This window comes from Salvia miltiorrhiza, unplaced genomic scaffold (assembly GCF_028751815.1).
Source record: "Salvia miltiorrhiza cultivar Shanhuang (shh) unplaced genomic scaffold, IMPLAD_Smil_shh original_scaffold_188, whole genome shotgun sequence".
Classification (NCBI taxonomy): Eukaryota; Viridiplantae; Streptophyta; class Magnoliopsida; order Lamiales; family Lamiaceae; genus Salvia; species Salvia miltiorrhiza.
In genome coordinates, this window is record NW_026651497.1 from 87,417 (window position 1) to 102,441 (window position 15,025).

Below are 15,025 nucleotides of genomic sequence, written 5' to 3' on the forward strand. Positions count from 1 at the left end.
TATATACCACTAGTTTGTTGTTATTAATGTTGGTTATTTAGTAAATCCCTTTTAAATTTCCATTTCTTATTGTTCACCCAAGTCATAACCCCGGTTAACCCGTCATTGGGATAGTGGGCTGTGACAGTAATACTCCCTCCGTCCCTGAAATAAGTTCCTCTTTCGGGACGGCACGAGTTTTAAGATAAGTGGTAAAGTGTATTGATAGTGAAGAAAAATGTGTTATAATAAGTATTGGGAGTGGTGAAAAGGTGAAAAAGTGTTATAATTAGTATTTGGAGTGGTGAAAAAGTGAAAAGTAAGAATAAATAAAGTATTATTAGTGGTGAGGTAGTAGTCCAAAAATGGAAAGAAAGAAAGAGGAACTTATTGGGGACGTCCCAAAAAGGAAAAAGAGGAACTTATTTCAGGGACGGAGGGAGTATTTAATTATAAGAAGCCATAACACATTAAATAAAAACTGCATTCAAATATTATATATGTGATTTGATATAATACTAAAAATGATGACGTTACTCCGTGTAGGTGATATTGCTCGCGCACACAATCTTTAATGAGTGTCTCTTGCACATCGTCTATGTAGACAATTAGCCTTTGAAATGAGAAACTTCCCCATGGAAATGAATTCCAAGCTTCTCTATCCTCTATCAAAGCCCATACCCAATCTTTTATTGATCTTCTACCATCATCGCCAAGTATTATGTAGTAAGCAAACAATATATGTGCTGCTTTCGTCACATAATCTTCAGCATATTCACCCAGACCACCTTCTAAGAATTTCTTAAGTAACTCTATAGGAGTAGTTGGGTTCCCATCTAATTCCCTATGATATAATGAGTGTTCAGGTATTTCATGCTCAACATAGGGATTAAAAACACTTTCTCCAAATTAGAGTCCCGTAACTAAAGCATACTCAAATGACTAAACCTCAAGTTTTGGTCGTTTATCCTAAACCACAACATCATTTTATCAGCCTCCTTACCAAATATTATTTGATGTGATATGACATAATGAATGACTTGATTGCATTTGTTAATTGAATCTGACAGTTTTAAATATCTTCCAAAACAGCTTTTCTCAAATTGCTTTAGTGCGACTTCCCCCCCATACCAGATAGAACTCTACGGATACCATTTATAATGGTTGAGTCCTTCGTGTATGTCACTATTGTACAAGAAACACCTCTCATTAGAGGTCTCTTCCACTTCCATCCTCCCTGTCCACACCAACAAAAATAAATTAGAATTGGAGTGAATTTTGTAGCAACTTACTCAAAATATTATGGACAATAACTAATAAGTGACTGGTAGATAATATAATATCATGTATTTACAATATTCTGGACAATAACTAAAGAGTATCTTGATATTAATAATTTGGGCCACTAATCATTATATTCCCAATGGTTTTTAGCCAATAAGAACTACTGATTTACTTGATACTCCTATACTTGAATGTTTAGGATAAAAGGTTGTTGTATAATTGTTATAGAAATCTAGAACCTTCTGTTGTTTAGGATACTCCTATGCAGGTAAGAAATCAGACGCCAAGGCTCAAGCCTTAAAGGCTGCCAAGGCTATAAAAGCAGGTGCAAAAACCTTTAAAAAGAAGGCCAAGAAAATACGCACTAAAGTTATCTTCTATCGGCCAAAGACATTGACAAAGGAAATGAATCCCAACTATATTTGGAAAGAGTGTGTTGAACAAGAGTGTGCATGTTATCTGATGAAATGAAAAAAAAGGCAACCTATGAAAACAACAATGACAACATGTTTGATCGACCCTAGTTTTGAAATGCTAGAATTGCTCGACATGCTCGAAACAGAGTAGTCGAGCATTAGTGGAAAATGTACAAATGCTCGTTTGTTGCGCTTCGAGCATGTCGAGCAATTTCAAAAAATATAAACATTCAACCACACAAATATTCGAAACATAAATTAGAGATCAAAATCTGAGCATTAAAACAAAAATCGAGCATTCAACCACACAAAATCTTAGATCAAAATCCTAAAAAATCTGAAATCAAAATCAAAAATATCGATCTTAAACAAAAAATAAACACAAATGTTGTTCCCCAAAATCGAGCATATCAAGCACACAAAATCTGAAATTCGGAATCAAGCATGCCTCTTGAATTGGATTGTCGGGATCGTTGTTATCCGAGTAATGCTCTTTTGAAGACATTTCAGCCGGAGAAGATGAACGGCAAGGAGTGAACTTGGTAGTTTCTCGCGGTGATGGCGGGAGGGTGGTGAAGTGAACGAGAAGCACCACGCGAATAACTCCAGCAATTACGGTGACAGAGTGACGGCGGGAGGGTACTGATGGCGTCGGAAAATACAGAGAGAAGAGATCCGAGACACAAGGGTGAAGAAGGGGCTGTAAAAGGTAAAGCCCTAATAGGTGAAAAGTGAAATGTCGACTGTTGCTTTCCCCACCTTTTTTTTTATTTTGTATTTTTATTATTTTAATGAAAATGGTAAAATTGTCTCAAATGGGTAGAATTTATTATTTTGAAAAAAATGAGTATATTTTATGTTTCATCTTTCAAAATGGGTATATCCCATTTTGCCTCATTGCTCCACGAGTTGCTCATTTACATCTTTCAAGTTAATTACCAAACTCTAGCTAGAACTTGACTTTGTTTACATACTTTCTAGTTTGTCAACATGAACTCAAGCTGAACTAATTTGTTTCTATTTCTATTTTTGTTTTAGATGTTTAATATAAACTTCCTTCATACAATTATTATAATTGTTTTATTTGAGTTAACATAATTATATAATTAATGAGGTCAAGTTCATATATTAGAAATATGCTATTGCCTAGATTATTAAGCTCAAAATAAAACTATCCAAGTAAATAATTATTATTATGTTTGAAAGTGCTACCAGTCTAAATATACATATGCCACAGACCGTGCTATAGTACTTATAGGAGTATAGAAATATCAAGTGTAACAAATAATGCAACAACCGAAAGACACCAGAATTGATAACTCATTTCGATGATAGAACACTTACGTCTGGAGAGTCTCGCCCATGGAAAACATTCCACTATGTAAGATTAAGTTACAACAGTTTTTTACAAAAAACTCAACTATTCTACGTCTCTATAACTTCCCAAAACCCCAACAACGATAAAATATAAAAAGTTAAACAACGACTAACCTTCTAAGCGTGAACACCGGTGAACACCACCTAATCACTTTTGCAACTCGATAACTCAACGAATAATGTAAAAAATACGATCAATAAACGCACCTTGCTCAAGCCAACATGGAAAAGTAAAGATGGAGAGCTCACGAACACGAGTGAATATACGGAAATCACCCAGGCAAAGTAATAGCTAACAGTTATAAAAGCTGGCGAAAATAATAAAGCTATGACTCAAGAGGATAAAAAGAGTCGAACCGATCTTTGTTCTTCTCTTCTCCTTATAGATATAGCTTGATGAACTTCTTCTTCATGTATAACTCGTTCACCTCATATTTACAAGCTAATATCTTAATATGCAAATTTATCTCTTGTGCTAATCTATTCGTCCAAGAAATGTAACATTTAATGTATCAAAGGCGGCCATTACATGTCTACGTACTAAAGGTCAACATAAATAAATAGAGTATTTCTACTCTAGCAATATTAATTTAAGAGATAATTGTAGTGAAAATGTACCAACTTGTCCCTTCAAAAAAAAATTATAAGTATATACCAACTCATCACTTTCGTTTTCTTTTCACGTCGTGTTTTTAGATGAAAAATATACTAAAATACGAAACTCTATTTATATAAGAAGGAAAAGAAAAAAGTAAAAATGAAAATAGAAACAAGAATGAAGCAAGAGAGGTGCAAAATGAATGGATTATTATTATTATTATTTTGATGAGATGATAAAAAAAAATAAAGATAAGGATTTAAAGCTTCACCGTTCGTTTCCAGCTTCCGTTACCCATCCACACTCACAGCTTAATAATAGTGTGGAGCCACTGATATTGCCTTCAGTTTCAGGGGCTTAATTCGTGAAAGCCCTTTTGCTTTTGGGTAATTCCTCTTTACTATTACTCAACTATGTCGCCAATTGTCGTTTCACTTCCTTGATTATGCGTTCCTGATTAAATGATTATCATTGTTTAGATACAATTTTCGCTTTTCTTGCTCGATTTTCAGCTTTTTCTTCTGCATATGAGTTCGAGATTTTGGGGATTTCTATTCATGTTTGTTTTCATTAACTTGAGTTTCAGTTTATATATCTATTTTGCCTACTTTGTGGCACTTTTAAGCGCTATGACTTTGTGTTCTTGTTGGAGTACTTTGAATTTGATGGAAGAGGCGAGAGTTATTATTGTGTCCAAGGTTTATTTTGATAGGAGAAAAGGGGAAATGATTATAGGTGGGGCTGATAGATTCTTGTAGTATGCGGTTCAATGTTGAATATAGAGTAGCAATATTCCAACTTCTATTAGCTTCTCAAAGTTATTTCAAGTCTGAATGCAGGAAAAGAGAGGCTTCGTTTTGCTAATACTCTTGCTTGCTTATGACTGTTAATTGCTACTGATATGTGTGTGTATATGATTGCACTGGGCTTAATATATGTTCTGGAAATTCATTTGTTTGCTGGTTTATAGTTCAGGTCTTTACTTCTGGTGTGCTAGGTAATGAAATTGGAGAATGAGTGTTTTCACTGGTGATCATTCCCTCGTGCACTGCAACATGGCTTCTTTAACCCCGAGCTCCACCAACATTTCACTTACTCAAGCTGTTGCCCTCACAACAAAGAAGAGCAACATCTTATCCAGACGTAGCATCTTGCGGAATGTTAACAAACATACATTGCCAGCGCAGAGACATACGCTACCTTTCTCAACATCGATCAGATTGTTTCCCCAATTTCATATTGGGTGTGTTCTTAAGCCCAAACAGAGGACTCTTGTGGCATATGCTTCCAGTACAGATGTTGCTGTGGAGGAGGCGGATTTACCTTCAGCAGATAGTGAAGCTTCAGTAAGTGCCCCAAATGCTCCAGAAACCAGTGGAGAATCATCTGTTGCACCTGAAACCAGTCCTGTTAAGTCTCAACGTTCAAGACCTGCAAGAAGGAGTGACATGCCGCCTGTGAAGAATGAGGAACTTATTGCAGGAGCAACTTTTACTGGAAAAGTTAAATCAATCCAGCCGTTTGGTGCTTTTGTTGATTTTGGCGCTTTTACTGATGGGCTTGTTCATGTTTCTCAGTTGAGTGATAGCTATGTGAAGGATGTTGCTAACGTAGTTTCTGTTGGGCAAGAGGTGGCAGTAAGATTAGTAGAAGCGAACATGGAAACTGGCCGAATATCCTTGAGCATGCGTGCAGACGACTCCAGCAGGGCTCAACAACAAAGAGAATCTCCAGGTGGCAACGATAAATCTAGACCTCCTAGACGGACGGGCCAAAATTCCAATCAGAGGAGAGATGAACCAAAGAAGTTCTCAAAGTTCGTCAAAGGCCAAGATCTGCAGGGAACTGTCAAAAATCTTACTAGAGCTGGTGCTTTTATTTCTCTTCCTGAGGATGAGGAAGGATTTCTGCCTCAGTCTGAGGAAAACGATGAGGGGTTTGGGAGCATAATGGGTGTCACTTCATTGGAAGTAGGGCAAGAGGTCAATGTCCGAGTTTTGCGTATTTCTAGAGGACAGGTAACATTAACCATGAAAAAGGATGAAGATGTTAAACAGTTGGATTCTAAGCTAACCCAGGGTATGGTACATACAGCAACTAACCCTTTTGTCCTAGCTTTCCGTAGCAATGAAGCTATTGCTGCCTTTTTAGATGAAAGGGAAAATGAGAAGCAACAAGTTGAGGAAGCGGAGGAAACTGCAAAGGATACAGATGATGCGATAGTCAGCACAACAGATGATAGTTCAGCCATAGCCTTGGACAAAGAAGATGACCTAGAAAAAATTTCTTTGGACACTGAAACTAAAGATGACGAGGTTAAAGTTATTGAAGAAGTTCAGGCCAGCTCTGTTTTAGTTGGCGATGATGGAAGCCCACATACTGAAGACCAAGTAACCGATGAACATTCTCTAAGTGAAGTTACAGAGAACAATGATGGTGAGGTATCTGGAGAAGTAGCTGATATTTCTTCCGAGATTATTGAAGACACTAAAGAGAGTGTGGTTGATGATGCAACTATAAAAGATGAGTTAGCTGGGGATCCTGTATCTGTTGATGCAACTGAAAAGGATACGGAACAGCAATTATCTGGAGAATTAATTAATCAGACCACACCTGATGTTACTGACGAAGAAAAACCAAAAGCAGCTGATGACGTAATAGCAGAATTTGAAGAGAGAAGTGAAGAAACCGACAGCTTCTCCATCACACAAGATAATGAAGTTACCGCAGCCAACAATCCTGTGGAAAGTGATAGCTCAAGTGCAGAAACTGACTCTGGGGATCTTGAAGCCAAACCTGCAGGTTTGTGGTCAACTCCCTGCATCGTTCAGATCAATGGACTGGAAACCTTTTCCATCTCAGTAATAATTTTAAATTTATTATTTTCTTCATGCAGAAAGTCCTGTCACCATCAGTGACAATCTTGGAGTCGATATGGCTGTGAATGGTGTAGAAACCCAAACTTCTGTTGATCCTAAGCCAAATGGAGATGCCTCAAATTCAAATGAACAAAGTAGTAATGATTCGCCTAAAGAAACCGTAGTAAAAGGTTGGGGTTTCTTCCTTTTCTAAATTATTCTTGTATATATAAGATGTGTTGCCAAATCAATTTTTTTTTTTTCGTCAATATCAACTGCCGTTTTATTTTGGTCTATGTTAATGCTAAAGCAATGAATGAAGCAACGGCCTCATTAGCTCTTTTTAGTTTTCTGAGGTGATAAAACTGAACTAATTTGGATGTCAGGATCATCCTGGTCAGATTAATAAATAAGTGGTATTTGGAGAATGACGGAGATGCGTGGCCTTCTTGCTTATAATTATTTGTACTTTTCTGTAGAACTATGATATGTGCACATAAAATTTTAATTATGAGGATATAGATAAAATATTTCTTACTCGTTCATTAATAATTTATCTTCTTATGCTGGAATGCAGCTGCTATATCACCAGCTCTTGTGAAGCAGTTGCGGGAGGAAACAGGGGCAGGAATGATGGACTGTAAAAGAGCTCTTTCCGAGGCTGGAGGAGACATTGAAAAAGCTTACGAGTACCTCCGCAAGAAAGGTTTAGCTAGTGCTGATAAGAAAGCCAGTAGGGCCACAGCTGAAGGAAGAATTGCTTCATATATCCATGATAGCAGGATCGGTGTCCTGATTGAGGTGAACTGTGAGACAGATTTTGTTGCTCGAGGTGACATTTTCAAAGAACTGGTTGAAGACTTGGCCATGCAAGTGGCCGCATGCCCTCAAGTACAGTATCTTAGCCCCGAAGATGTTTCACAAGAGTTTGTTGATAAGGAGAAAGAAATAGAAATGCAGAAGGAAGATCTACTGTCAAAGCCGGAGCAGATTAGGTCCAGGATTGTTGAGGGGCGCATAAAGAAGAGGTTGGAAGAGCTTGCCTTACTGGAGCAGCCATTTATCAAGAATGATAAGGTAGTGGTGAAGGACTGGGTGAAGCAGACCATTGCAACGATTGGAGAGAATATAAAAGTCAAGAGGTTTGTCCGCTACAACCTTGGAGAAGGTTTAGAAAAGAAGAGCCAAGACTTTGCTGCAGAGGTTGCTGCCCAGACTGCAGCTAAACCAGTTTCAACATCCACAAACCAGGAGCCTGCTGCTGCTACTGAGACCAAAGAAACCGTAAAGGAGTAAGTATATGTTCTTGCATCCCATAGAATCGCAACTTGCTGCATATTTATTGATAACAAAAATTGATGATTAAGATCACTGGACACGTTAATTAGTTTCTGCACGATGGCTAGGATTCCTCAATCGGTTGCGTCTGTGGCAAGGGTATATGACATTAAGAATAGTTTTCTGCGTCCTTTCAAAAAAAAAAATGAATAGTTTTCTGTGAAGAAGTGAAGAGCATATTCGAGTTTTACTCTAATCTCACTAATCAGTTCTAAATCGTATTACATTCTCCTTTATTTCAGTTCCAAAGAAAATCTTGCAACGTGTTTATCTTCTGTCGTCATCTTCTATAGGTATCTATTTTCTCTTATGAAATAAGCTAACATGTTTGATGGTTACTTTTAGGCCTCCGAAAGCTGTAGTTTCAGCTGCGCTGGTTAAACAATTACGAGAGGAAACTGGAGCTGGAATGATGGACTGCAAGAAAGCTCTCTCAGAAACTGGGGGAGACCTTGAAAAGGCACACGAGTACCTGAGGAAGAAGGGGCTTGCAGCAGCTGACAAAAAATCAAGCCGAATTGCTGCTGAAGGCAGAATCGGAACCTATATTCATGATTCCCGCATTGGAGTTCTAATTGAAGTTAACTGTGAGACGGACTTTGTGGGTAGGAGTGAAAACTTCAAAGAACTGGTTGATGATCTGGCGATGCAAGTGGTGGCCTCCCCGCAGGTGCAGTACGTATCAATCGAAGATGTCCCAGAAAGTGTTGTTACCAAAGAGAAGGAGCTGGAGATGCAGAGAGAGGATCTTCAGTCGAAGCCCGAGAACATAAGAGAGAAGATTGTTGAAGGAAGAATCGCAAAGAGGCTCGGAGAGCTGGCTCTTCTGGAGCAACCCTACATTAAAAATGACACCATGCTCGTGAAGGACTTGGTGAAGCAAACTGTTGCTACACTCGGGGAGAACATCAAAGTCAGGCGGTTTGCCCGCTTCACTCTTGGGGAGACGCGTGATGCAGAAGGCCAAGAGCAGGCCTGAGACGCGGTGGACGAATGCCACTCTGGAATTGATGCTCCTTACCACCGGATTAACAGAGAGTGAGACCAACAAATTTCGATATGGAGATGGTAGGAGTGGTTCAATTTTCTCAGTAGAGCTATCTCTACACTGCAGATATTTACTTTATTCTTTTTGTTAGAACAAAAAGCTACTTTAAATGTCTCAATTTGGGAGGGAGAAGGGGCTTTAGCTCGAATTTTCGTTGTTAAAATAAACAAAATTTTGTAGAGATTTATATTATGAAATACATATTTGTGTAATTGTTTAACAAGAAAATGGCGATTGGTGAACTCATGTCCTACGTGCCAGAAACTCACTCCTCTACTGCTTCAGTCATTGTTACTTTAGGAGTTCGTTGGATTCTTCTAAGAAAATAAAAATTAATATCAGACCTTAACATCTTATTATCATTACGCTCACCTTTTTCTTTTCCATCTCTTATTAAATAAATAGAGTTAATGGGCTAGCCCTTCTTGTATAAGAATAGGAAAAAATGTTCACCCAAATAAAAATATAAAAAGATTAGCATTTTTTGATGTAAATATACAATTATACCCTTAATACTGTTACACACTTTTTCATAAAAGTGTGTAATAACCTAAACGTGTGTAATTGCGAAAAAGTGTGTAACAGTATAAAATACACTCGTGTAATAGTGTATTTTATACAGTTACACACTTTTTCACAAAAATGTGTAATAACGTAAAAATTTATAATTGCAAAAAAGTGTGTAATAATATATTTTACACTGCTACATACTAAAATGTCAAGAATAGTGTAGAACCGAGTACAAAGCAAATGAGAAATAAACGATCACTCTTCTGCCAAGGAGGAGAGAGAGAGAGACGTTTAAAAAGCAAATAAAACTAAGTCGTTTGGTCATGCAATTTGTGGCATGGCAGCTGCGTCACCCTCTTTATCTTTGAAAAAATTATTCCGTGTTGGACTCTGTCTCTGACCAGTTTAATCAGATTTTATCATCAAAATTTTGGTTGGAAGATAGATTTGTTAAGAAAATAATTTGATTGGATTATTTTGTTATTGTCATTAGATTAATTATTTAATTTAAAAGCACAAATGATAATTTATTTCTTTATACTTTTCCCCACAAATGCTGAATGCATTATTTGAAGAAGTTGTCGACCACTTTTCCTTAATTTAATCTTGCTCTTGCTGCATGAGGTGTCAAATCAATCAATTGAACATAAAGAAACATAGTAGTCCCTAGTTTTAAATTTTTTATTTGAAGCACTTAAAAAAAAACAAAACAAATACTCCCTCCGTCCCACGAAGCATGACATAATTTCCTTTTTGGTCTGTCCCACGAAACATGACACGTTTCTAAAAATAGCAAAAAATTTACCCTTTATTCATATTTTCACTTTCTCATCTACCACACTTAACACACAAAATACCAATTTCTTAATTCTCGTGCCGAAAAGAACTGTGTCATGCTTCATGGGACGGAGAGAGTAAATTTTAAAGATCATATGATAATAGACTCAAATTTGAGACTTTTCGCTTAGGCAATAATCAATGAATCACCAAAACAACACATAACACACAAACACTTTCAACCTTTCATGGTTACAATGCTTTGTTTATGTAAGCCTATATAGTAATAAATCAAATACTAATTCATATCTTTAACGTACGCACCTAAAATCATTTTTTTTTTTCTCTTCTTTATAATTTTGTTTTGAGGTATTTCTTTTTAACAGAGAGAAATCTACTGCTTGAGGCTGGGTATCTCAAAAGAGATCAATCAACGCAAAACTAATACTACCATGCATGTATTACAAGAGCCTTTTCACTGCATTAAGATGTGGGAAACACAATTATACATAAGATATTCCCACCACGAATTCTAAATTATACTATATGGTTAATTGAAGCACGTGCAACATGACACATTATATTCCACCTAATCTGAACTTTTAAAAAAATGCATATCATCATAAGCAGTCAATCTCATGAAATTTAAGGACTGACTGCTTATGATGTCACGTCATTTAATTACTAAGTTCATTGTAGTTCCCTCTCGCTATTACAATAATACTTAAATTATTGAAAATTCCCAGCAAAAGATGGAGCCCAATAATCAGCTCCATTTTCACTCCCAAAATCAACTGTGCATGATAATGGAACCAAGCACAGCCCTCTACTCTTTAAATCCTTCTTTGCCTCTTCATCACATTCCTAATTAACACCAATAAATTAAGTTACTTAATTAGTGAATCGAGAGACTTATATAATTTATATGGGTATGTAATGTACCTCTTCAGAAATAGCTTTCCTTTTTCTCTGGCTCTCATTGAGAAGCTATAGATATTGTGAAAAGGGTGAATTGAATGGTAAGAAAATAATGGTTTTAACATATTGAGAAAAAATAAGTTGAAGTGAAAAATGAATGTACCTGGCCAGGGTGCTCTGGGAATAGACAGCTCCCACTCTCCCTTTTAACCTGAAAGATTAATTAGCCATTGCTTAATAATTTTGCAATTATATGCACATCTGTACTGCTCTCTCAGAACTCACCCCACGTGCAACACACACAGATTCGATTCTACCTTTCTATAAAAGGTTTTATTTTTTAGATAAATTATGGGTATTAATTATTTGTATCAAAATGTGATAATTTGATAAATCCACTTTAATAAGAACATGTAGAATCTATAGGTGAAAGGACTAAAAAGCCCTTGAATATTGATTTTTGTATCAGAAATTTGAATTTTCCAATCAAGACAATTCAACTATCCTTTCGGATTTTTCGATTGAATTCCAAATCGAAGTATGGAAAAATTGTTGAACTGTTGGACAAAATTCAAATTTTTGATCTGACGATTGATCAACTATACATCCGAATTCTAACATTTTTGCATTACCATGATCGGGGCTATTTTAGTCAATTCAATGTCTTATTATACAAATGAGTATTTTAACATGTTTCATATAAAAAAAGAATGGGTAGCTAGAAAAAACCCACCCAAATAGGGTTAGGGTTTAGATTATTTTGAACATGCATGAGTTCATATAATTGCTTGCTCATTAATTGCCCATAAATTGTTGAGAGAGAGAGAGTTACAGGTTGTTGGTGGGTGATGTTCCCTGATCCAGTGGCCAAGTACGGTAGGCTTAGGGCCTGCAATGGAATCCACGTTCAAAACACAGATTCATACCAATAATTTCGTTTGCAAATTTCATGAAATTAAGTGCATAGAAACGTCACCTCAATTTGACGTTGAAGGAATCTAATGTATCCAATTGCTTCCAGCAACACAGAAGCTGTGTCAGTCTGCAACAAGAATATTTATTATTTATAGAATGAATTCCCTCAATTTACCAAATATATATATATATTAATGAAATCCCATATTTTTTGTGAGACACTGAGTACAATGAATAAGAGATACTATATACTAATGAACAAATGCCACAATGCAGTATATACTGATAAATAACGAAATTAAAATAAATTGGTAATGAATAAAACATATAAACTGATGAACAAGACAATATATACTAATGAACAATGCAGTATATACTGACGAATAACGAAATTTAAAATATTTCACTCCCTCTAGGATTCGAACCCGAAAAAAAAAATTCTGCCTCTAGAATAGAATTGATGAAATAAATGCACGAGATTGTGTGTTTAGGTCTCACCAAAAATACGGGGGTTGTATTGAAAGAAATTATCTATAGAAAATAAAGATGGAAGAAATTATCTATAGAAAATACACAAGCTTGACGTCATATACTACTTTTATACGAGCGATGGCGACTTGGCACCTAATTTTAGAGGACTCAAAGATTAATTGAATGGTCTTCACATAAGTTTCCATCATTAGAAACAATCTATTTTCTCAAGATCACTCTCAGATTAATCAATTATACTATACATCTTTTACAAAATACAAAAAAATTAACCCTAAATGTGGGGCCAAGAATGATTTAATTAGTTTCTTGAGTTTAATTATATATTTACCTTGCCGAATGGGGACACTAGCTGGTGAAGGGCTGTAATCCTGTCCCCCAATTTTTCTTTTCTCACCTGCTTTCAAAGTTGAATTAACATCTCCATTTAGAGAAATCATCAAAATTAAGTAACGGAATTATTATTTCACCATCACATCCAAAAATATTTCTCTTTCTGTGTGGGACTATATGCTTGATGCAAGCAATGGAATATGCAATAATATGGAGAAACGACAAACAAAAAAGGACAACTTTATTATTCCATAAAATGAAAAAGTTGATCAGAAAACAAAAGCTACCAACAAAAAAAAAAGTTGGTGACTCAATTGAGACTTAATTTGAGCTTACCTTGATGCCAGATTGGGCTGAAGTTGTTGGATTCATCTTCGATTTCTTAGCAGCCCCACCGTTGCACTTCATCAAAATCTGAATATCATCAAAATTAACCCCACTTCGGTTAATATGTTAAGTTTTATTTTAGATCTATAATTACATCTCAAAAATTATTGCTTATGTGATCCCAACGATGAAGGCTTTAATTGATCCAAAACTCAAATATATGTTATCTAATTACCTCGGATGATTTGCTAGAGAAACCAAACATGTCGGTGCACATGCTGGAAGTAGTTACACAAGATTTGGGAGGAGACAAGCAGTTGGTTGATGTCGCCGTGAATTCAAGATTTCCGGCGCCGTAAGCGTAGCTGGCCGCGGAGTTTTCTCTCTTGGCGTCGGCGGAGCTGATTGAGCTATTACTGACAAGTTGTTGCTCCCAATTCTCCACATTTTTCAGCTGCATATGGTTAAGCCCACCCTTATCCTCTTCTCCACCAAACCCTCTGCACATTCAATCAACATGATGAATAACCTAATTAATTTTTACAAGGGTTGTCACAAATAATACTACTAATGTTTATAGCTGTGTATAAATCAACAAGAAATGAATATGAAATATTGGATCAATCTGCATGACACCAAGGAAGCCTAGGCCTAGCTAGCTCCATGCATCAAGAGAGAGAGAGAGAGAGAGAGGGAGATACAAGACTAGTTGGCTCCATGAGTGTGGAAGTTCCTGAGAGACAGCCCATGAGAGCGGTGGCGCTGAGTGGTGAGGGGTGTGATTGGGCGGCGGCGACGTCGCAGCTAACAAAGAGTTGGTGGTAAACCAGTTGTTGCTGCCGGCGCCCACCATTTGCTGCACCGAAGAGCTCTGCACAATCCCTTCATTCATATCTCTTTCACAAAACAAAAGAATAAAAGAAAATAATATCTTTTCCTGATACAAAAGATTTAAATGATCGACTTCGCTCTCTCCTCTAATTCGTTTATTTTACTTTCTCTCTCGACCTTTTCTTTTGTCTTTTCACTTTCGCTTTACTTTTTTTCCTTCTTCTTTCAAGCTCTTGAGAATGACCTTGACATACAAACTTTTTGAGGTTCTACTCTCTACTTGATTAAGTATAAGCCAAATCAAGAGAGAGAGAGAGAGGGGGAGCTTCTGGGGAAATTTTGATCTCCTACTGCAAAAGTTGTTACAACTTATATTAATGTATAATAATTTATAAAATAATAGTATAGGATATATACTAGCTTGTTAGTTTGATACCCTTAGAACCAGGGGGCTTAGCCCACTGGCCACCGGGTCCTCTTCACTTAAGTGAAGTGACCCGGGTTCGATCCCTCTTGGGAGCGAATTGGAGATTGGAGATATAAGGTGGAAGCGTGGATTTTGGTGAATGGAGAGATAAGGTGGTTCTTGGAGTGGATGGAGAACTAATTACTAACATCTAACATGACTTTGCCCGATCAAAAAAAAAAAAGTTTGATACCCTTAGCAGTATTTATAATAAGAATATTAGGACGAATAATAAAATAATACTATAAAAAGATGTAAAATGTTTTGAGAAACTTTATCTTTGTAACTTAGCTTTTCGGCCCCTCCTTTATTATAGGTATCCTTTTATGTATTCTTTCTTCCTTTTATGTCCCTTTCTCTTTTACTTTAGCCTTTTCAACACCGAGTTAAAGCTGTGGAGATTGTGAGACCTATTTTGGTAAAAAGTATATATCTTAATTAATATTTACATACATGACTTTATATATTGCATGTATGGGATCAAGGGTCACGATTATGCACTCACTTGTGGAATATTGATGTGTACGTGTACGTGTACATCTAGATGTTGTAGTGTCTTAC

The 15,025-nt window shown here is 36.4% G+C and overlaps 2 protein-coding genes across 4 annotated transcripts; one reads left to right on the forward strand and one right to left on the reverse strand.

Annotated features, from left to right (window-relative positions):
- Positions 1–3,746: 3,746 nt before the first annotated feature.
- On the forward strand, positions 3,747–9,126 carry LOC131003287 (polyprotein of EF-Ts, chloroplastic). Of its 3 annotated transcripts, none has more exons than XM_057929792.1 (5): positions 3,747–4,040; positions 4,625–6,456; positions 6,551–6,703; positions 7,090–7,804; positions 8,196–9,126. In XM_057929792.1, the coding sequence occupies exons 2-5, from the start codon at positions 4,668–4,670 to the stop codon at positions 8,827–8,829; spliced, it is 3,291 nt and encodes a 1,096-aa protein (XP_057785775.1). In that variant the 5' UTR covers positions 3,747–4,040; positions 4,625–4,667; the 3' UTR covers positions 8,830–9,126. The 3 variants fall into 3 exon arrangements, with proteins under 3 accessions (XP_057785775.1, XP_057785774.1, XP_057785773.1); XM_057929791.1 differs by having other exon boundaries at positions 3,779–4,040; positions 4,652–6,456; XM_057929790.1 differs by having other exon boundaries at positions 3,821–4,040; positions 4,630–6,456.
- Positions 9,127–10,644: 1,518 nt separating this feature from the next.
- LOC131003288 (transcription factor bHLH68-like) lies at positions 10,645–14,747 on the reverse strand. Its single transcript, XM_057929793.1, has 10 exons — positions 14,658–14,747; positions 13,869–14,435; positions 13,403–13,667; positions 13,177–13,254; positions 12,839–12,904; positions 12,080–12,145; positions 11,936–11,992; positions 11,267–11,314; positions 11,128–11,172; positions 10,645–11,049 (listed from the first exon to the last, which is right to left on the reverse strand). Exons 2-10 carry the CDS (start codon positions 14,057–14,059, stop codon positions 10,915–10,917), a joined length of 951 nt encoding a protein of 316 aa, XP_057785776.1. The 5' UTR covers positions 14,060–14,435; positions 14,658–14,747; the 3' UTR covers positions 10,645–10,914.
- Between the last annotated feature and the right edge of the window lie 278 nt (positions 14,748–15,025).